Source organism: Solanum pennellii, chromosome 5 (genome assembly GCF_001406875.1).
Source record: "Solanum pennellii chromosome 5, SPENNV200".
Classification (NCBI taxonomy): domain Eukaryota; kingdom Viridiplantae; phylum Streptophyta; class Magnoliopsida; order Solanales; family Solanaceae; genus Solanum; species Solanum pennellii.
In genome coordinates this window covers 75,654,377-75,678,464 of record NC_028641.1, presented here as the reverse complement: position 1 = coordinate 75,678,464, position 24,088 = coordinate 75,654,377, and the positions used below count along the sequence as shown (strand labels likewise).

Below are 24,088 nucleotides of genomic sequence, written 5' to 3'. Positions count from 1 at the left end.
TATATATATTATATAAAGAACACACCACCTAGCTAGAAACTAGAAAGTACAATGAAAAATTAAATGGTCTTCAACTAGTTGATATCATATGGGGCTATTTCAGCATGAATGAAACTAAATATCTGTTGGATTGAGTTTGCTATATCATCAGCTGTGTATCTAGTTTCACCAGAAATCTGCAAAAATAAAAATAGAAATAAGAATTTAAAAAAATAAAAAGTAGACTTTTGAATCTTGTGATCGTAAATTCAAAAATATGTATGATATATTTATAAAATGCCTTTTAAATTTTGCTATTTTAAACATGTCAAGGGGGGACATTAGATTTAAATAGTTAATTACTCCCGTTGTCACAGTTTATATGACTTGTTTCAGTCAGTCCTAAAAAAAATGACATTTTCTATATTTAGTAATCATTAGACTTTAAACTTCTCAATCTACCTAAAATATAATTTACAACTACATAAATATCGTCTATGACTCGTTTCAGACCACACGTTTCAAATGTCTTCATTTTACTCTTAAACTATATGCCCAGTCATACACCTTCACATAAATTGGAACGCAGAGAGACTATGAAAAGGAAAGTAAGACACGTAAATTGAAACAGACGACGTGTTAATAATAAGTACCTTGACATTGAATGAGTAGAGAACAGTTTGTTCAATGGTTGTAATATTTGTATGAAGAATACTAAGTTGCATATCTTCCAATGCAGCAATTGCCTTTATGAGTTGTCCTGGTCTTCTTCTTGATAGGATCTTGATCATTGCATCAAACCCTAAAAGTTTCACTTCAACATCAGCCAAACAAGACTTACTCTCAGCTACTTCTTCTTGAATTTCATCTTCAATATTATACTCATTTGGAAGAGGAAATAGTATTGGTGATTGATGATGATGAGGATTTATAGCATTAGGGTTTTGATTCATTGGCATTGATGGTGGTGTTGATGAATCTCCTAATGGTCTTGTTGGAGTATCTCCATAGATTCTTCTTCTTTTTTGTGATTCAAGGCATTGTAAGAGTTGTTCCAATTCTCTAACAAATTCAATTGCTCCACCAATAATAGATGCTTGATCTCCCTACAAAAATATTGTCAAATATACATCATGTTGAGAGTAGATACACATAATACAATTAAGTATATAGAGGTGTGTTAATTATGGCTGACAGCTTAAACTTTTAAATGATATGGTCATCACACGCTATAATAAGTCATTAAAGAACGTAAATATATCAAAAGTGTGATTTGTCTCTGAATGATCACACACTTTATTATGATATATATAATAAGAGTATATGAAACGTATGTCCTGATTTCGATCCTAATAACTACATATCACATAATAGTAAGAAGAATTTGCACATGCTTAACTCATGAAAAAGAATCAGATCTGCTAAGTAAAGGGCCGTTACCACAAAGACGTGTATCACTAAATAAATTATCAAAAGTGTGTTTTATTTTAACCAACATCATGAGTTCGATCCTAACTACCACACTATAGTAAAAAAAAAAATTTGCACGTGCTTGACTCTTGAAAAACAATCAGATCTATCGTGTAAAGGGTCACCACCACAAAGACATATATCAAGTATTATTTTTTCCCAACGATTTAAACTTTTAAGATGAGATGGTCACACAGTTCAACAGTACTCGACATAAAAAAAAGAACTCGTAAAATTCAAGAATTCGATGAGATATAATACCCTTTGAACATAGGAGCCAGGCATGAGAGACCTCAATACACGAAGATGTTCATTCATTTGCTTCCTTCTATTCCTTTCCACAGCAATATGTGTCATTCTTTGGCTCTCAACTTCCTCACTTGTCTTAATTCTTGGCCTCTTTCTCTTATTATTACTCTTCCCTTCTTGATTTTTTTCAACAATATTATTATTATTTTCACCTTTTTCTTTTCCACCACTTATCATTAAGCCTTCTTCGTGATCATCATCATTATCATTATCATTCTTCTTCTCGTTCAAAACGGGAAACTTGAGGAAGTACACAGGATCATCGATCCCAACATCTTGTTCCAATACCTTGGTTTGATTTAAGGCTAATTTAGGCCCAAAATCCGCGAATTGCATCACATCAGCAAAGCTCAACTTGTCTAGAGAAGGGTTCGAGGGTAAAAACCCTAACGAACTCTGGTTATGTTGTTGTTGTTGTATAGATTGTGAATTTACCATATAATCAACCATTTGATTATTAGTATTATTTGATGAAGATTCACCAATAATTGCCATTTGAAAAGATGTAGGCAAAGTATTAGCCTGCAAAAATATTTCATGTTCAAAGTGAAACAACATAACTATATATATATATTTATAATATATCAAATTAGGCTAGAGATAGAAACAATAAAAAATGATAAAAGCAAACACTTATATACCTGGCAATTTTCTTCTTTCTCCATTGTCTTGTTATAGTCTTTTTTTTTTCTTTTTGTTTGTTTTTTATACAACCCTAAAATTTTGACTATTCACAAATCCATGCAAACTCAAATCTTTACTGAATAATTTGATCACTCCTAAGGTCCACCTCTAGCTGAAACAGACAAAAAAAATTATTATATATTTAAGATATCGTTCACCTTTACACTTAACTGGATTCAGATGAACTTGTAATTATGTACTATATCCGACTAACACAACTAGAAAAATTCAATGGATACTACGATCGACAACCATCTATAAAATAGATAAATCAATTATTCGTTTGAAAATCCATCAAAAAATAAGAGAATCTAATTTATTTTTTCTCTTTATAAACTATACAATATAGTATGAAATTGGATGTACATAAATATATATATATAAGAATATGTGAAAATTGAAATTTGTAGACTAACCTTATAATTTGAACAATATAAAGAGGATAAAACTTAAGTGAGATTTTGCTAAAAATAAAAACAAAAATTGGGAAATGAAAGATTTAAATAATAAAAATATATATATCTCAAATGATGGACCTTGCAGAGTATCCAGCTAGAAATTGTCTTTTGACTTTTAGAGGTGATTTTTGTTTGTATGTATATATATATACAATAATAATGTGTCTCTCTCTATATATATTTAATTTAAGGTTTATAATTTTAAAATCATATAAGAGGAGCCTATATGGATTAATTTCCACCTCACAAATTTACTCATCACTTTTTTTTTCACCTCCACCTAAATATTTAATGGGAATCACAAGCAGAACAACTTTATCACCTCTTTACATGAGGGTTTAATAAATACTTAAGCTCTGATATGTGATTTTTTTATGATTCAAAATAGATTGGAAATTTTCAAAGTTTGAATCTTTTATTTCTTTGATGAAAGATAGGTTTAATAATATTCATGCACGTGAGCACTTTAGCAGCCTAGAAGTGGTCAATTGGGAAATTAATGTAGGTGTTAAAAAGTGTTACTAGAATTGCCTTGTAGTAGAGTCGATGAGACGATAAAATAACATCACGAGTTTACGATTAGAACGATTAATATAAAATAAAAAATGTATTTCTCCATTAAGCTCATCGCACTAAGATTAGCTAGTAAGAAGTTGTCGACACTCTATATATTTGACTTTGAAATATGGGTAGACATAAAAATTGAAAAATAAAAATTTTTTGATTCTTTGGGTGTCTCGGTTCGGTGTCGGTTTTCTTTTTCCGGAACTTCGGTTCGGAGTTCGGTGCAAGGGTCCCGAAACTACAGTGCACCGAAAAATTGATGTTTTATTTACAAAATTTAAAATTATTTAAATTATATTGCTTAATTAATTATAGTTATACACTTTTGAATTTTGACTCAAAATATTTACATGACCCATTTAAATTTTCAATTTTTAAATGACAACAAATATAATGTCAATAAAGTATCGAACTATTGTTGTTTATGTACAATTGTACATTGTGAGTCCTTATATTTTAGTTGTTCGAAAGTTCATCGTGGCATCGTGCTTGCTAGGCTGCTTGCTCTCTTCTTTATTCATTCAACATTCCAGTATGGGAGAAAGCCTTTAGGCTTTAGCAAAATGGCAGCCATCTATGCTAAGAAACAGATCATTTGACATCTTTGCTAAAAAATCATCTATGCCCTCTTTATTTTTATTAAATACATGATGAAACTCCTAACACTTTATTATATTTCCTCTTTATTTTTATTCACACCGAAAAATTGATTAAATTACCGAACTAAACCAAATCAAAGTAGAAAAAACCAAACTGAACAGATCTAGTTTAGTATAGACTGGTGTACACTAAAAAAAACCGAACCGAACCGATCTAGTTTAGTATAAACTATGGTGCACACTTTTCTAAAATCGAATACCGAAGAACCGAACCAAATAAAAATTTTATTAAACCGTACCGAAAAACCGAACGCCCACCCCTGAAATAACCAAAGACCATTTGTTGTTTCTCTGATATTGTATAATTCATCTTATTGTAAAAATGTTTTACGCAGCAAGAAAGAGAAACTTTTAACAATATTTAGAAAAATATAATGTAGATGTAGAATTGTGAGATCGAAAAAAATATCTAGGAAACAAATATATGAAAGCAATCAATTCATTGCTAGAACTCAATTTCTTACTACACCTATCAGCTATAGAATAGAAGTACTAAGTAGAATTAACATGGGAAAGATACAAAATACATCCAAACAGTGTCTGAAGAAAGAAGCATATAATCCTTCTGATTTTCTGCCTTTCTATCGTGTCTTAAACATGGTAGAATCTTGCTCCTTGAAAATAATCCACGACGATAAGGGAATATACGCTCTAGAGGTACACGTGAATAGACTAAGAACGTCGAGAATAAATTCCCAGTATAACGATAACTATATGCTCGTCTCTGTAATAAGAGGAAAGAAGGCTTACAATCAAATCTAACTTGATCACAGAAAATTACTCTTTGATCTTGATATCTTCTCACCTCTCTGATTCAGCACATTGCCTCAAATGGATTCCATGGAATCAACACCCAATCAATCAGCCAAAGGTTTATGATAAAAATCATGACGTATATTCAAATGCCTGTGGTGGCTGAGGCTCCTCGTCAGCAGCCACTGCTGAGGTTGAGTTCTGTTGTCCAGCTGAACCACCAGTACTGGATGTAGTTGATGAGGGTGTATCAGTAAGAGCCAATACTTCGGGTTCATCAGGACGAAGATCTTTCAGAAGCACAAAGCCAGAAGACGATGATTTGATTGGCAAATATCTGCTTTCTTCCAAAAATTTGATGTACTTCTCCTGAGTAGGAACTACCCTAGCTGGGTTGGTCAAAATCTCAAATGATGGCTCTGGTTCATTCTTCTTCTCTGCAGGAGTATCTACCTGTCAATCAGAAAGGTCACAGCAGTTTGTGAGAAAATAATGACAGTTCAAACAGTGGTGCAATACAAACAGAATCATTAAGCGCAGAGCATTTTTTCTAACTAATTCCGATCAATAATTTCCCAAGGACCCCAACAAATAAAGAACTGAGGCTACAGCAAGAAGCATCACAAAACCCCTAACAAGAACATATACTAACCTGCATAGACTCTCCATCCTTACTAGTCGACTTGCCCTTCTCTGAATTAGTGGCCGCAGAAGTTGACGCGCCAGATGCCTTCTCAGCATTAGCTTTCTCGGCCTCTTTCTTGCTTGCCCTGGCCTTGGCCCTCACTGATGTTGATAAAACAGCTGTAGGAAGTTTGACAGCAGAACTAGTCGTGGCCACAGTAGTAGGCTTAGGATACTCAAATAGCGATGGCTTAGCTTGCGATACGAAATCGAATTTGGGCACTTTTAGGTCATAGTTTAGCCCAATGAGAGCCGTGGGTGAAAATGCCAAGCTAACAAAATATATAAGAGGATACCAATACCAAAACTGACTAAAAACAGCTAGCCCGACAACTGCAGTAATTTTATCGTGTTTTGACTTTGAAAGTAGCTTTATTGTCACATTCCTTCCACCGGCATCAAGAATTCCAGAGGCCAAGATAGCACCCATCTTACTCATGGTATCTTCATGCTTATCAAGAATAATTTTCTCTAATTGCCGCCTGAACAGATAAAAGCAAAAAGCTCAAAAATCAGATGAAAAAACAAAAGAGACTTTATGCAGAATCTATAGATAAATACCTAAATGCACCAACACGGGAATCACTAGCTTCACTTATTTGGACCATCACCATGGCCATAGCAATGAGAGCACCTTGACGTACAAAATCAACTACATCTGATGTCAAAGGCTCCAACAATGAGATTGCCTCACTCAGACCAGTACCAGCACATGAAATGCCAACTGCCAAAGCCGCACCATAGCGCACGTGTGGATTGTACGACTCAGATAACAATGAGACAATGCGAGGCATCTGCAAATTCGACGCAATTAACTCGATTAGCATCTTTAGTTCCCACTTCAATGCGCCCACATGGGTCACAAGTGAACGACTGAGCTCAGGTAACACAACTAGCATTTTTAGAACTGGAGTTAGCTTAAAGTTTTCCTCTTAAATTTTTCTGGTTGGGGATTTTGCATGTCCCGGATGAAGGAGAGGAAAGATGGTTACGTAGAACCAACATATTTCTGTTTCTAGAAGACTGTTAAACATATCAATCCTACTGACAACTGAGACCAGAAATAACATAATAAGATTGATAAGAATCACATAATAAACCAGCATCAGAAAAGCTCCGACCTGCTCTGGTTCAGAATACATAACAAATCCAAGCGCCAAGACTGCAGTCCGTCTGACATCATCACTCACGTCTGACACAGCAAAATGCAGCAACTGACGGATAGCCTTATTATTTGCTGTTCCCCTGTACGCCATTGCCAGAGCATACATGCCGCCATAACGCAATATAGGATCTTGATCCCTGGTCATCTGCTCGATCAGTGTATCGGCTTCTTCTTCTCTTCCATACACAGTGAGGGCTATTCCCAATGCCAAGCCCCTGAATGCAATGTCAGAAGGAAATGTTCAAGCACATATAAATAAAAACAGGTCAATTATCCACAATGTTTTCAATAACATAGGCAGATTTATTTATTTATATTTGTAAGTGAACATAGGCAGGTTTATCCTACTGACATAAAGAAATACAAATTAGATTTTTTAAATCGGAAAAGGGCCTAAAATACCCTCAAAGTATTGAAAATGGTACAAAATTACCCTTCATCCACCTATTGGCTCCAAAATGCCCTTCCCACCCACCTATTGGGTCCAAAATACCCTTGTCATCCACCTTTTGGTTCAAAATTGACCACTTATTTAACGGTTTTATATTTAAACTATTTAAATATTTTTTTAAATACGTGGCGCTCAACTATTTGTTATAATTTAACTTATTAGTGTAATTTATAAATCAATCCACTACCCACCCATTACTAATTAAATCCCTCTAAATTAATGAACCCGTCATATTATTAATGCAAGCTACTGCCAAGTGAGTGTTTTTAAAAAATATAGAAGTAAATTATCATACATTCAAGTGGCTACATAAAAATCATCGATAAACTTAAAAGTCTGACTATGTTCATCTTAATTATTCTTACGTCTCAATTATGTGATGTTACTTCATAGGTAACTTTTTTTCAAAATAATATATTAATGGTTTTAAAATAAATCATAAATATTTAAAAAATTATATTTAAAAAAAGTGCATGAATTAATTCGGGATGTATTATTTCTTTACCTTTAATCATAAATTTCTAATTCAATTTTGAAAGAAAGTGTCCTCCTAAATAAGCGGCTCAACCTAAATTTAATTGGGGCTTCGATTCGGACTCGAATAATTTTGAATGTCATTTTCAGTAATCTATAATTTCATCGTGTTTTAGTAGTGTTTATGACGATTTTGATATTATAATTGAATTATTAATTGAGTGAGGTTTAGTTAGTAATGAGTGGGTAGTGGATTGGTTTATAATATATTAATAAATTAAAATTATAATTTTAATAGTTGAACGCCCAGTATTTAAAAAAATATTTAAAGAGTTTAATTTTAAAACAATTAAAAAATGGTCAATTTTGAACCCAAAGGTGGATGACAAGGGTATTTTGGAGCCAATAGGTGGATGAAAAGGGCATTTTGGAGCCAATAGGTGGATGAAGGGTAATTTTGTACAATTTTCAATACTTTAAGGGTATATTAGGCCCTTGTCCGTTTTTAAATTAATCGATAAACCAATAAAGATAACAAAAATATTGATTACTGATAATTTAGCTGACTCAAGATAACTCAAATAACTTCACAATGTTTTGACCTCAAATTATCCAGTGAAATCAATTCAAAATACCTACCAGAGCTCTTATCCATAATTGCAGTTTTTTTTTATACTTTCTATACATGCAATCATATCTTTGCAGTTAATGGTTCCTTTGTTTTACTTTTAATCAAAATGCTTTATGTAGTCCATTATTCAGATTCTCTATTCTTTGCAATTTCAATCCTAATTGTAATCAATACTATAGTCTCTACAAGATACAAGCAAGGATATTTCATTTTTGAGAGAGAAACAAAACACACACCGTAGATGAAGAGATGGTACAGGTATTCAGGTGTCAACTTTACCTGATTATCTTCTCGTGTTGAGTCTCATGAGCATAAGCAAGCATCTCACCTGCCTTCTCACTTGCAGTTCCAACCATTAATAAGCCCATACCAATACCAGCAGCTTCTCCAGCAACCGCACTGTCAGTATACAGGACAGTCTTGATGTCGTCATAAATGTCTTCATCGGCGGTTCCTAAAGCTGCCAAGCCAAGCCCTAAGCAAGCACCATGCTGAATAACCTGCAACATTAAGAAGATGCAATGTAAGAAAAAAAACAGAAAAAAAGAAATACAATGGGTGGACCAAATATAACCCAGGAAGGACGATCAAAATAATAAATACAAGTACAACAACAACATTAGCAAACCCAGTGTAATCCCAAAAGTGGGGTCTGGGAAATAAATAAATACACGTACAACAACATCAGCAGACCCAGTGTAATCCCACAAGTGGGCTCTGGGAAATAAATAAATACAAGTACCTCTACATTGGTACTTCGTAGACTTTCACGAAGAAATTGCTTGATGCCCTCCCCATGATTTGCATGAATCAACCCAAGAGCATACAATGCACCACCTTCCGAATATGGACTACCACCTCCACCGGCTGCACCCTGCGGCAAGTAAGGGGCCATAAGTGACCTCCCTTGCTGCAAGTGGCCACAGTGAATAACACCTAATCCAGCTGTTGCACTAAATTTGGCCCAATTTGTCGCTCGGCTTAGCCAGTCCTGATAATTTGAGTAGAACATTCTGTCAGAACAAACTGTTGTGCTACATACACCATATGTGATGGATAAGGTTATTTGTCAAAGACTGAGAATCTACTCACTAAGTTCTCCCTAAGGAATGTATCTACAGTTGTTCCAGCATGCATAATTGCATTTGCATATATTGTTGCACTGTGACACACACTGTTTCTCATCTCAACAGACTGCTTTATTGTCTTGAGAATAAGGAGATCTGACCTGTATGCATAGATTTAAGGAAAAAAAAAGATACTTGAGCATTTTCATTCATGTTTCAGCAACGAATATGGAAAGAACTTCTAAAGGCATTCATATTACTTGTTATGGCTGTACAAGAATTGCAAGGTCAACTTTATTGAAGTTTCACCAGACAAAATCCCTTTGATTTTTCCCAGCCTCTCTGCGTATATTGCTTCTTGTGGATCTACTCTTGTTTCAATTAAAGGTTGATTTTCCTCCGCCATCTGAACATCCTCTGCAGCAGTAGCATCTCCAGTCTGTGCAGTATTAGGCTCAGCAGGTTCTGAAGGTTGTACTTCTGGACTTGAGAGTCGATCTCTCACATTCAAAAGAAAAGCTTGGTGCTCATTCTCTACTAGGTCAAAAGCTATTTGAAATGCCAGTAGGGCATCATCCTTGTTTTCTGAGCGTAAAAGCTTCTCTAATATGCTTGCTACATTCTCTGGTTTGTCCAAAAACATAAGCCACTGACACATGCTCAAATAGTTTGGAGACGGTGTCCCCTCATACACTTCAACAAGAAGACGAAGCACCTGTTGAGAGAAGCAATTAAGTTTCTGGTATTCAATTAATCTGGCATACAAATGTGAACAGCAGTTCCTCAATTTAAGCTAATTGTTTTACTCTTGTCTACAAAAAAACAAGGACAGCATGCAGATTTAGATGAGAGGTGATCTTATAGCGGAGGGACTTGAAGAAGGCAAATCATGCACCAAAACAACTTGTGAGGTACAAAAGACTAATGTGGCCAGAGACTAGTACTCTGTGAAAACCACATTAATAGGAGTGATGTCTAACATTGGGTCAGAGGATTATAAATAAGCTATAACAAAAATATCATGCTTTTTACAGTGATAATCATGGTCACGGAACAGGCAGGGCCGCAGGGGACAGCAGCATCTATGGTACTCAATCAAACAATCAGATTATAGAGTAAACACAGAAGGGGAAAAAGAAGAGACGGGAAAAAGCACAAGTCTTAGCACGTAAAAGGATCTAAGGTGTGCATATTGTAACAATCAATACCTCACTTCGATATACTCTGCGACTGACGAAGTTATGGGAGACATTACTGCAATATGCTAGAGTTGCATCTACATTATCACTTCTTACAATTGCTTCAGCAACCTTATCCAGCCTTCTGCATTCAATGGCCATGCCAATGGCTTGTTGATACTTTCGATCCACTATACACCTAAGGCATGAAGCAAGCAATTGTAAAACAGCAGGAAAACCCAGAAAGAACTACTTTAATAGTTTGAAGTGTACAAACATTATATTTTATATATACACAAAATTTGCATACTTCTCAAGCATTCTCTCAACAATAGCCTCCAACCTAGGATCAACCTTTACAGCTTCATCATTTGACTCGGCGGCCTTAGTCTTATGACTTGCATATTTATCCAGTGCTTTAGCTGAAGGAAAGCAGAAAGCACATCAACAAACAGAATGGTATTAATAAATGAAAAATGAAAGAGCTGCTAAAATGATATAAAATACGGTATCTGAAACAAGTGAAAGCTTCCCTTTAGGAGAGTTCAATCAATGCATATCAAGTGTTCCAGTTTAGCTATTTTACTATTCCCCAAGAAAGCACCAAATATCAAGTATTAAGTTTTTAGAGTTAGCACCACTACACTGATAACACAAATTTAGGCTAGAAAATACAGACACGGCAGAGATTTTCAAGTTTGTAAGCAAGTCCTTACTAGAAGAACTGCAAATTATTAACATTACTATACAAGGACAGAATTCATAGGAAGAGAGTGCACGGATTTGAATATTTACCAAGAACAGTATGAACATAGTCAGATTCCTCATTAACATCAAAAAGAGGGCCAGCTCCAAGGGCATAGGATAATGAGTCATTATGTTCGCCCAAATGATAGAAAACCTGAAGACAAAAGAGCATGTGTTGGGATCAAAGAGAAAATGACTTAAGGCTAGAGATTTTTGCTTTCTCATCTGCTCTGCAGAATAATTCACCTCCTTTCTTTTGGATGTGGTAGGGAGGAATTGATGCTAAACAAAAAATAATAATAATAAAAAGGCACCTTCGAAGCAACTAAAGCTGCTAGTTGTCTTTGGGCGAACTCTTCATCCTCATACAAGCTTTCTCTGCAACAAATTATCTTTAAAAGATTGGAGATCATAAAACACAAAAGGAATATGCAATCAATCAAAGAGGCCTTAATCCTAAATGATAGATCACGAGTACAACCAGAGAGTTAAAGCATATGAGTTTGGAAAAGACACAACATACATGTGCTACCGAAGACACTTCAGTAAACAAAACTCCAGCAATACATTTTTTTCTGAGAGGTAAAGCTCCAGAATACATTTTGTTTTTTTGAGAGGTAAAGCTCCCACAGTACATCATCTCAACTTGATAAAATAAACCAGATCAATTAATACATAGACAGATCTTGAGCTTGATTAATTTTTCATTGTCCATAAGCTACTTAAACAGTGTCACTACCTCAGAAGTAGGGGCAAGGTTTGCGTAAACTCTACCTCCTCAGATCATACTGGGTAAGTTATTGTCCATAGGCCAATTGATCATTGCTTAAAAAGATATTTGGTGTCATAAGCTCCCAAGGCTTTGGTCTAGTTGTAAAAGCACAACGTACAATGTGTGGAGCTAGGCACAAATAACAAGTTCACACCCTGTTGCAAAGAGAAGCATGGAATTCAAGTGAAAGCTTTTCTACTTGCCTCCAATATTGTCCCCAAAGATACAGTCTTTTTCATTCTTTCCTTTTGTCCCTTCGATGGCTTAAACGAACACAATCATAGCTTCTAAAACTGAACGAGAAATAGACCACTTTCTTCGAAAACTCTACAAGTTCTACACATAATTGTGTGGAATTACGTCTTTGGAGGAAAGAACATAGAAGGGGTAGTTCTAATCACAGCATTCTCTTAGTTTTGAGCGGTTTCATTATCTCTTGAAATTGTTAACAACAATTAAAATATTTAGAAGAAATACTGGTATACAAATATGAAATGAAGAAAGTTCAGAATTGAAAATGTTGAGATGAATGTGTGGGCTTACTAGGAAAGATATGGTAAAAAAAGAAGATATTAGGGCCAGATTCAGCCTCTGTGGTGTTCAAGATGCAGGAGGCCGAGATGGTTCGGACACATCAAGAGAAGAATGACCCAGTGAGGAGGTGTTAGAGGTTTACGTCAGATGGCCAGAAGAGACGTAGAAGTAGGTCGAATAAGTATTGGGGTGAGGTGAACAGGCAGGACATGGCATGGCAAGCCTTCGGCTTAACAAGGACATTAACCCTTGATAAGAGGGTGTGGAGGTTGAGGATTCATGCAGATGGTTAAGTAAATAGTTTTGCATCATGTCTCCCCGTCAAGTAGTATTCGTATTTGCTTTGGTGTTTCTACTATTTTATATTTCCATGTTTCTCACTCTTAATTTTCTATTACTACATACTGTCTCGTATGCTCTATTTTCGTACAATCGTGCTATTGTTACAGCTTGTGTTTTCATAATGTAGTGTTTTTGCTTTCATTCAGCCAAAGTTCTATAAGATATCTCTCTACCAGCTGCGTACACTATGTCCTCTCCAGCCTCCAGCCTCAACTTGCAGGACTATGCTGAGTATGTTGTTGAACTAGTATATAAATAACACTAATTGTTCAAAAATTAAACAACAATTATAGACTAATTATACAAATAACACTAATTAATTGTTCAACAATGTAAACACTTCTACATTCTACTACTGCTTAACCAATTCAAAAGAACCAAATCAAAAGGAAATACTATATTATACAAATAACACTAAGATGCAATCGAAGCTTACATGAGAGCGACTGAAGAGGAAATCTCCGGCCAGAAGTAATCAACAAATGCATTGAGATTAGAGAGCGCGTGGAGTTTCAATTGTGGGTGACTTTCATTCAGCATAGCCAGTAGTCCACCGGCAGAGCTCACCGTAGTGGCCATCGTCAGCTATTGTTAAGTTTTAGGGTTCCGATCTGTGAGAGAATAGCATATAAAACAGAGATAAAACTAGGGTTTTTGAGGATAGGAAGTAGTACAGAGAAAGGAGGAGGACTGAAATTGAAGAGAGTTCGAAAGTTGGGATTTCTTGTTCAATGGGAAAAGGTTGAGAAAAAAGACCAAATTGACCCTAAACACTTTCTTTTATGATATTTGTGGAGTTTAGGTCCCTTTTCGTGACTAATTTTACGAGATATTTATCACCTCCTGTCTTCCACAAGCAACATGTGTTAGGTAATGGCATTGTACCTACTCTCTCTGTCCCATTTTATGTGACTCTTTTCGTTTTTGAGAGTCAAACAGTTTAACTTTGATCGGACATTTGCATATGAAATTTTTAAATTTTTTGAAATAAAATTTATATATTTGTCAACTACGTAAAGAGTACTATAAGTCAAAATAATTGATAATTCAAAATGTTAAAAGGATCTATGAAAAGATTACAGTCAAAGATACACTTATTTGAATCTCGAAATGCGAAAAGTGTCACATAAAATGGGACGAATGAAGTATTATATTTTAGGCGTAATACATAAATATGTCATTTAAGTTGGCTTTAAATCACATTTATGTCCTTCAACTTTGGGTGCGTACAAGTAGACACTTAAACTTGTATAAAGTTGAACAAATAGGCACACATTTCATATATGACATCCTATGTGTCATTTTTTATCCTATGTGGTGTTCTACATGTATTATTTCATGTATGACTCATGTGTTCACTTGTTCAACTTTATACAAGTTTAAATGTTTACTTGTGCATATCCTAAGTTAGAGGACATAAATATAAAATGAGATCAAGTTAAAGGACACATTTATGTATTAATATTCCTAGTTAACATACAAAATTCGATTTGATTGTTCTTTAAGCTTTATTGTATCCTATGTTAAACAGAAAACCGAACTACTTATATAATTATACCAAATCTATTAAATCTTAATATATTTTAAAATAATTAAATAATCTCTCGCTCGTTCTTTCTCCTCTTTTTGCTCCATCTCGCTAGCTTTTGCTCTCTCTTGCCCTCTTTTTGCTCCATCTCGTTCGCTTTTGCTCTCTCTTTCTCTCTTTTTGCTCCCCCTTCCATGTTCTCTCCTTTTTCTCTCGCTCGCTCCATATTGCTCTTACTTTCCCTCTCTTCTTCCTTTATTCCCTCTTTATACTCAATAGTGATGGTATGTAAAAGCAATGATTTAAAAGATAGATTTAATAAACTTTTAAGTCAATCAATCAGTATTTAAATAGAAAAGAAAAGAGTTGTGTGAGAAATGTTCAAGCATTGATTAAGTAAATTTGGTTTGATTATAGGGTTAACCAAAAAAAATTTAAATCAAACTATGCAATATTAGGAATTGACCTTTTTTTTTAATGAATGGATGCCTCATTCCATGTGATACAAAATGGAAATATGTCAACATTCATTTGTGCAACTTTTTTACGTTAAATAATTCAAGACTGTTTTATCACAAATTATTTTATAATGTATTGTATGGTGTTATATTATATAATTTTAGTGAATATACTGTTTCAACAAATTATACTTTTTTCTATCGTTACATAATGTTATAAATTTATAATTTTAATGATAAACCTAAAAATAAGTAAGATACAAGATAAAACTACTATAAAAAGATAAGATAAAAGACAATAGATAAAGAACCACCCAATGTTACATTTTGCTAATTTAAGTTTTATTTTTTCTTGTGTAAACTAAATTTATAAAAAGATATGTTAAAAAAACTCTTTTTAGGTTCAATAGAGAAACAACATTCCAAGTTATCGCGCGACACAGGCTCCAAAGAAGAAATAAGTTATCGATCTATTATGGCTTGTTGCATCAAAAATAATTTTTAAAAACAATTAATTAACAATAATAATTTAATAACTTTTGTAGAGATAATTATTAGTGATAACTATAATTTAATACTTTAATGTCATTTAATAACATAATTAAGTAATGTCGATCGAGACTTTAACACTCTTTGCTAATATGCATATTTATTGCCGCAAAAGCTATATTTATGATAGTGACTCTCTGTATATAGTGTTTAACTATTTACGTCTCGTTTGGATAATTGCTACCCGTTGTATTGTATTGTGTCATTTGTTTAAATGGAATGTTTTGTTTTGATTGTTAACTTAAATTTTGTTGTATCATATTGTTCAAATTCATCGTTAGATAACGATCAAAAGACTCATTTTATGGAACGAAAGATATGGTATGATTACGTCGTTACCTTAATAATTTCTTCTCATTTATCTTTATTTATTATTTAATAATTGTATTTCATCTTCACTCTACCTTTTCATAGTATCTCTACCCTACACCCTATTTTTCTTGTAGGTTTATCATTTAAATCATGAATGATCGACATTATGTAACGGCCGAGAGCGATATAACGTATTAATTATGGTATTCATTAAAACAATATAATACGATACAATACAATATAATACAATATATGAAAAAGGGCCTAAAATACCTTCGAAGTACTGAAAATGGTACAAAATTACCCTCCATCCACCTATTGGATCCAAAATACCCTTTCCACCCCTTTCCACCCACCTATTGGCTCCAAAATACTCTTGTCATCCACCTTTGGGTTCAAAATTGACCACTTATTTAACGGTTTTAAATTTAAACTATTTATATATTTTTTTAAATACGTGAAACTCAACTATTTGTTATAATTTAACTTATTAGTATAATTTATAAATATATAAATAGTTTAAATTTAAAACCGCTAAATAAGTGGTCAATTTTGAACCCAAAGGTGGATGACAAGGGTATTTTGGAGCCAATATGTGGATGGAGGGTAATTTTGTATCATTTTCAATACTTCGAAGATATTTTAGGCCATTTTCTATACAATAAATTACGAAAATAACATTAATTGTCCGTCTTTAACACATTCAAATCTAAAATTGAAAAGAAAGAAGGTAACACTAATTTATGTCGGAAAGAGAGAAGACATCATCATACTAGAGAGGCTAAGTTGTGTTTGCCTACGGTTGAAAGTAATTTTAAAATTTAGGAAATAAGGTTGGTAAAATGCTCAAGTCATTGTTATATAATTAGGAGTAAAATAGTCATTTTAATATTATTGGTTGAGTTATTGGTTTAAACATTAACTGAAATCATTAAATTATAACCAAGTCGATAACTCAATAATGTTTTTTATAAAATCGTTTAAATATTATTAACCCAATATTAATAAATTAATAATATTTTTTTTTTCGATTTTTGCGCATCCCAAGTAACTTCATTTTACCTTACCTTAATACATTGAATTCCGTATTCCTAGAAAATTACTTATTCCTATTTAAGATGAACTTTAAAAACACCAAATGATAACGATTTGCATTTCATGTAAATGTGCATAAACAATTTCATCAAAACCTAATCGAAAAGGGTTTATTCATCATTTATATATATATATTTTCATATACATATGTATATAGTGTTAACAAAAGGTTACCAACACCTCTTCATTAGTAGCATAACAAACAAAGAGGCAAATTATTATTTGTACCTATAGTAATTTTAGGTCATGGTGCATTAACATATATCATCTCCACAATAATGAATAGGAGAATTTGGACCACTTGGAACATCATGAAAATCCACCGTATATTGTTGATCACTCGATATTTTATTAGGATGATTAATTATTATTGTGGATTTCTTATTTGACAATGATAACGTGTTCTGATCTGAAAATTCGTTAGAACGAGTAGCTGAAATCATCCATGGATAATTCAAGAGTAGACCAAGGAATATAAGAGGAATAAGAGTTGATTTTTCCATGATAAAAAGTTGAAAAATTAACAGTAAATTAACTCTAGGAGATGAATATGATAAGTGATCAAGAAAGTGAACTATTGTTGTTAGATTAGTGAAAATGTTTGTGGAGAAGTACTCAAATTTATAGTACAATAATTTATATATGGTTAGTAAGTATGATAAGGAACGTGTCAACATTTCAAAGCAATAAATATTAGTGGATTATTAGTAATTTTTTTAATCTTCTTGTCCATGACTTCAAGAACGTATTTGTATGAGATATTGAAAACATTTTCGATTATCAAAAGTCAATAAATTTATACTTATGAACTTCTTTTATTTTTTTTGGGTTATATTCATATTAATATCAAATTTCCAAATATGACATCAGTATAGACTTTTAGGAATACAACCATCAATTCTGAGTAAATTAATACTATACATTGTTTAAGTTAAATTCTGTCTTTGTTAGTATTATATTATAACACTCCATTGTATTAATTGAAAATACATTATTCACTAATGTTTCAATTAACTTTACACTTCTCATTTAGTTTTTAAAGTGAGAAGTCTTCATAACAACATAAATGTTATGATATATGTCTAAGGTGAAAATAATTTTTGCTAGGTGAAAATGTTAGTGGAAAAAGACATTAATTTATAGGATAAAAAAATTAATATGGTTAGTATGAAAAAGAATGTACTAACTTCTTTAGTTTCCTTTAGTTTCCAAAGAAATAAATATTGTAAATATATAAGTGATGGTTGTGATTCTATGATTGTGTGATATACACTTAATTTGCTTCGTTGTGATATTTGGATATGTATACATGTTGCAATATTGATCATAGATGTTGAACTGAGATGTATGAATATCTATACCATGAAACTATAACTTGAATGGGCGATCTTGATGTGTTATTGTGATGAGTGATTGGGATCGACCGCCATGTTCTGGCACACTAACTTGGATCGGATTGCCACATTTCGGCATGCTAACTGGGATCGGTTGCCACGTTCCGACATAAAAATTGGATCAAATTGTCACGTTTCGACATGCTAATAGTTTTACTTTAGGTTCCGTGAGAGAACCAACTATGTGATGAAGCATGTCAATTGTGATGTTTATTCTTATGTTAGTATTAGTATGTTGATATTTATGCATGTGTTATAATGTTGTAATTGCTTATGTATGTTACACTAGTGGAAGAGCCGCGTGATCCTATCAGTACACGGTGGTTGTGTACTGATTCTGCACTTACTCTTATTTTTATTGAGTACAGGGCATGTTCCGGCGGCTATCGACAGGCCTCGTTTAGAAGATCAGTGAACGTTCGAATTGAAGGGTGAGCTAGTTCTTCCGGGCTGCCTTGAGTTCTCTTTGTTTAAGTTCACTCTTTTCGGACTCAGACTATTGGTTAAGTTGTTGCTAGTTTGGGGGTTGTACCACTTGTTCTTAGACATTGTCGTTGTTAGAGTTTTGGTACATTGACTTTCAGGTTCTAGGTGTATTTTCCGCATTGTTTTAGTTTATTTTAACTTGCTTCCGTAACTTAAATACCTTGGTTCTAGAGTAATTGCTTTAGTTGGATAGTAATAGTGGTTCTCCCACCGTAGGGTTAGAGTGGGTGCCAATCACGACGATTTAAGTCGTGACAGTTTACTATCCTTTACGTGTTCATTGTTTATCGATAAGAAAATTGAGTAATTCACGCATTATTGATAACAATTTTTCAATACGTTCACCATTCAATAACCCAATATTTATAAGTCAATAACTTTATTTTACGATTAAATTAACAACTACAGTTTCATTTTAAACATTTTGCACGTACGAGAATCATATCGAATTTAATTCATATCCTTTATACTATTTAAGATTCACCTTATATAGTTTTACTAGAACCAAATCCAAAAGGGTTTATTCATCATCATATACATACTTGTATATTATTATTTTTTTAAAAAGGGGAAATAGTGATAACAACATGCTAAAACATCTTCTTCATTAGTAAGATAATAAACAAGAGAGGCAAATTATTGTAGGTAGTAGTTTTAATTTAGGTCATGGTGCTTTAATAATTTTAACATATACCATTTACACATCCATTTTGAACAGGATTTGCACCACTTGGAACATCATGTGCATTCACCATATATTGTTGATCACTCGATATTTTGTGAGGATAATTAACTATTTTTGTAAATTTTTTATTTGATGATGATAACGAATTATGACTCGAAAAATCGACAAAACGGGTAGCTGAAATCATCAATGAATAATTCAAGAGTAGTCCAAGGAAGAAAAGAGGAAGAAGAGTTTGTGATTTGATGAAAATGGTTGATTTTCCCATTATAGAAGTTGATTAACTAGGAATTATAGAACAACAATAACAACTAGGGATAAGATTGAGATTAGTGAATTGCTAAGTGATAATGTTAGTGGAAAAAAACTCAAATTTATAGGATTAAAAAAATCAATCTAGTTAGTATGTTAAGTAACGTAACTTGTCAAAATTTCAAAGCAATAAATGTTGCCAATGAAAAATGAAAAAAATAACAAGGTATTTGTATGTTATATGCATATTTATCATTTAATCTTAATAAAGTAATATGTATTCGTATTTTATTTTTAAATTATTGAAAATTAGATTAGTTGATTTAATGTAAATATTGATTTATTATCTATGTATCTTGATCGTGTGTATAACTCTGTACATCCTTTTTTTACATTTGTATGTAAAATATATTTTTATGATTTCATTGTATCGTCATATATATATATATATATATATATATATATATATATATATAATCACAATAAATCATGTTGAGTTTATCTCTGAATTTTGACTCCAAAGTAATCCATATTACCTTTAATCTTTCTCAATTTATTTTTGTATTAGCTTCATCCATATGTTTCAAATAAGTTTCAACTATACCCACTAATAAAAAACACTATTTAATCGTTTGTTGTTATAAATTATTTTTGTAGTTTCCACAGAGAATTTATATCTTGGAGAATCAATTACTATATCATAAGTATATATTAAACAAAAAGACCTCAGAATTATCATTATTGTTGTTATTTTCTCTGTTTTTATAATACTCATTATGTTTTACTTTTTATAAACTAAATTATACTGATTTTGATCAATAAGTTAAGAGATATTTTTTTTATCATAGTAAAATAAAATAATTACAATTTATAATATTTTTAGTTTAATTTTTGAATATCTAAGTAATCTAATCGAATTTTCTCGTCCCCCCACACATCAATTTGTTAAGTTGATGCACGTAGTAGTCAGTGATAATCTAATAATTCAATATAACTTGAAAAATTATACAAATTAACTCTCGAAATTGAACCGGATAAATATAGAATGGATATACGAGTGTTTGCTAACTTCTCTAGTTTTAGGGCATTTTTTTTTGGAACCCCGGGATATAATTCGCATCCGTTACAATCTCTGTTACTGTGTAATAGCATGCAAATCACACAGGGGATATAAACCGCACTAGACAAGCCTTATGAGACAGACTCGACTCAGAAGACATTGAGGAGGGAACGATCTCGAATCATCCACATGAATAACGACCATCCAGACCAATTGAGCCATCCCGAAGGACTTTTAAGGCATTATTTTACTATATTAGTATTTGTTTATTTTCGATGATGAAAAGTCAATAAGTTAAAACACTTGACCACTTCTTCTTTTTTTCTCTTTTTGGTCATATTTATATTAAGTATCAAATTTCCAAATATGACATTGTATAGACTTTTAGGAATACAAAAATTAATTTTGAGTTAATTAACAACCATAAAAATACAAAACCCATTTGATAACCGTTGTTTATAGAATATTGTTTAAGCATCACTCACGCATGACGTATGGTTTAAATTGAGATTCAACGAATAAATTTAATATTTCTTTCGTTCTAACTTATGTAACATACTTAGAAATAGATATTCATAGTAGATATTGAATAATTATATTGAAGTTAAAAATTTTAGTATCGTGCTTATTGCTATTGTGTTATTTTAACTTAAATTAAATTAGTAAAAAAATGTGCTGATTTTTCTACGTTGATTTGATTTAATTTGATTTTTTTTTCAATTTTCTTAAACATGATTAGATTCACATTGAATACATCTTGAATAATAACAACAATAATATATTGAATATAATTTTATAAGTGATATTTCCAAAAAAAAAATCTAATTTTTTAAAAAATTACTCTCGACAAACTCTTCACTCAAAAAATAACCTACCCTAGATGACTTTTACCAAAGCAACATGCTTTGAACAAACTTAATTTGAAAATAATGTAATGTTAAGAATCTTTTTGTTATTCAACAATATAATAATAATTAATTACAAAACTGAAATTACATGCTTTGAATCTGATAAATTAATCTTGACCAGTAATCCTTTTTATTTTTTTAGGTTTTTGAAAAAATCATCAATAATCCATCACGCGAGGCGTCACAAAGAATTTCCATACATCATATATCATTTTTTATTTTTTAAAAAGTTGAAAATTACTAATATATAACTTTATTTCGTAAATCAAAATATTTCATAATCAAATTCATAAATATTATATGATTTTACCCTTACTCTTTTTTATAATTTATGAATCCTTAAATTTTTATTACGAATTCACGAATTGTTATTTTTATTTTGAATAACTGATTTACGAGTAAACAAAAGTTAGGTTGATTAATTTGATTCTAGGTAGCTATTTGGTTTTCTAAAATTACAATAATATAATTATGATTTTTTATGAAAAAAATTGACTATTCTGTGAAATTTATTTTAGTATGTCAATATTATACTTTTTTTAAGTTAAAAATTAATATCGCTTTAAGCTTTTTTCATTTCACTTTTAGTCTATAGTCAAACACGATAATAATATAAATTGAGATGAAAGTAATACAATTTCTTTATTACAATATATGTGTCTTTGATTTTTGTTTGGTGATTCCCATAAAATTTTAGCATATTGAACATTCAACCAAGGCTATAAAAGTAGTTTTTCAATAAATATTAATTAATTATAGTTAACAAAAAAAATTATATTTCATAACACATATATAAATATTAATTTAGCATTAATATGTTATGCAGATAATTTTTCTGCCCATTTATAAGATGGAATTCTTTTGCCAGTATATTTCAAAAAGTATAAAAATAATATGTTCATATATGGTGCTATTTCATAGATAACTCATAACATCAATAAATAATGAACATTTGATAATTTTAATCCATCCTTTTGTCAACGCTCATTCGATTGAGTTCGTTCAATAAATATTGTTCAATTTGAATCATAATTTTAAATATTTGCCTTTTTTGATCTTTGTCTTAATCTAATATAGACGAATTGTTGAAGGTTTATTTTATAACAAATTAAAAATTGTACAAGCCAAATAAAATAGAATAAATTCAAAATATTGTTTAAACATAATGAAAGAGGCCTCCCTTATTTTAAGGCATCCCTTCTCTAAGGTATCCCTAATGATGGAAATGGTGAAACCATGATGGCAACAACCCTGTTAAGGTAAAGGAAGGACAACCAATTCCATTTTTATTTATTTATACCTAGTTTCATTATTATTTATTTTTATCCTGTATAATTTAAGGTAAAGAAAGGACACCCAATTCCATTTTTATTTATTTATACCTAGTTTCATTTTTATTTATTTTTATCCTATCTAATTTCTTTTCTTTGGTTTACTATGCTCCAAAACAGTGCTTAACAAAAAAATTATTTTGTTTCGGTGATAACGCATAGGATTTTTATTTTTTTTTAACTATTAAAAATTCAAAGTTATTTCTTCTTTTTAATGAAACAAAACTTTAATTTTTATAGTCTTAAATTAAATATATATATATATATATATACCAAAATATTATTTAATTTGTGTTTTTAAACATATCATGTGGTAGTTAAATTTAAAGGTTGATAAAAAAGAAAGAAACATTATTTAATGTTTCGGAACTAACTAAAAGAAAGAATAATATAATCCAAAATTTGTTAAGCATTGTTTGGGATTTAATGTCATCTAAAAAATATTTATTTGGATTTCGCCATTGTAAATCTCAAGGCGCGGTTGATATATGGGTAATGAAAGAGTATGGAGTTAAGAAATCTTGGACTAAAGTCACGTCAGTTCCTTACTATGTTGTTCCGGGGATTTTCGATTCATCTATGTTTATAAATGAGGACGGTGAGGTATTATTGATGGACGAGGAACGATTGGTATTATTTAATACAAGAAATAATATTTACAAGGATCTTCGTATTCATATACCTAATAATCATCGTAGAATTGATATGACTACGTATAATGAGACCATTGTTTCACCTATTTTTGATGATGAAGATGGATGCGAGCTCTGGTGATAGATTTCGCGAGCTCTCGCTTTGTGTTTTACGCTTTGTGTTTTATTGAGACGTTCTTGTAATTATATTACTCTTGATGCGACTCCAAAGGTGAAATTTTAGCTTTTATATACCTATCAAAAAAAATGCCTGTATTTTTTTTTGTTTAACTATAAATTTGTGTTCGAGTTGTAAGTATAGAAAAATTCTTAATCGGAGTGTTTCTCTCGAATGAAGTCTTACTAAATCCTAATCCAAAATAGTAAGTCTCTAATATGATATTAAACGCCAGATAAGAACCAATATATATATGTATATGTATATATATATATATATATATATATATATATATATAC

The 24,088-nt window shown here is 31.7% G+C and overlaps 2 protein-coding genes across 3 annotated transcripts; both read right to left on the bottom strand.

Moving 5' to 3' along the window:
• Window positions 1-18: 18 nt before the first annotated feature.
• Window positions 19-3,073, bottom strand: LOC107018861 (transcription factor FAMA-like). 2 transcript variants are annotated; one of them, XM_015219444.2, is made up of 5 exons: window positions 2,979-3,073; window positions 2,400-2,554; window positions 1,711-2,280; window positions 633-1,085; window positions 19-176 (listed from the first exon to the last, which is right to left on the bottom strand). In XM_015219444.2, exons 2-5 carry the CDS (start codon window positions 2,421-2,423, stop codon window positions 75-77), a joined length of 1,149 nt encoding a protein of 382 aa, XP_015074930.1. In that variant the 5' UTR covers window positions 2,424-2,554; window positions 2,979-3,073; the 3' UTR covers window positions 19-74. The 2 variants fall into 2 exon arrangements, with proteins under 2 accessions (XP_015074930.1, XP_015074929.1); XM_015219443.2 differs by having other exon boundaries at window positions 2,859-3,046.
• Window positions 3,074-4,513: 1,440 nt separating this feature from the next.
• Window positions 4,514-13,657, bottom strand: LOC107020337 (26S proteasome non-ATPase regulatory subunit 1 homolog A). The gene is made up of 13 exons (XM_015220656.2): window positions 13,358-13,657; window positions 11,588-11,651; window positions 11,322-11,427; window positions 10,837-10,948; window positions 10,557-10,725; window positions 9,609-10,063; window positions 9,374-9,509; window positions 9,024-9,272; window positions 8,561-8,781; window positions 6,682-6,940; window positions 6,122-6,354; window positions 5,529-6,042; window positions 4,514-5,329 (listed from the first exon to the last, which is right to left on the bottom strand). The coding sequence occupies exons 1-13, from the start codon at window positions 13,498-13,500 to the stop codon at window positions 5,009-5,011; spliced, it is 2,982 nt and encodes a 993-aa protein (XP_015076142.1). The 5' UTR covers window positions 13,501-13,657; the 3' UTR covers window positions 4,514-5,008.
• Between the last annotated feature and the right edge of the window lie 10,431 nt (window positions 13,658-24,088).

Excerpts from the sequence above, each read along its gene's own strand:
- LOC107018861 (XM_015219444.2), bottom strand. The coding sequence starts at position 2,423 with ATGGAGAAAGAAGAAAATTGCCAG. Across the intron at positions 2,281-2,399 it reads AGAAAGAAGAAAATTGCCAG|GCTAATACTTTGCCTACATC; the intron begins GTATATAAGTGT and ends ATATTTTTGCAG. Across the intron at positions 1,086-1,710 it reads CTGGCTCCTATGTTCAAAGG|GGAGATCAAGCATCTATTAT; the intron begins GTATTATATCTC and ends ATATTTTTGTAG.
- LOC107020337 (XM_015220656.2), bottom strand. The coding sequence starts at position 13,500 with ATGGCCACTACGGTGAGCTCTGCCGGTGGACTACTGGCTATGCTGAAT. Across the intron at positions 10,949-11,321 it reads CTATGTTCATACTGTTCTTG|CTAAAGCACTGGATAAATAT; the intron begins GTAAATATTCAA and ends GCTTTCCTTCAG. Across the intron at positions 9,510-9,608 it reads TTCTTGTACAGCCATAACAA|GTCAGATCTCCTTATTCTCA; the intron begins GTAATATGAATG and ends CTATGCATACAG.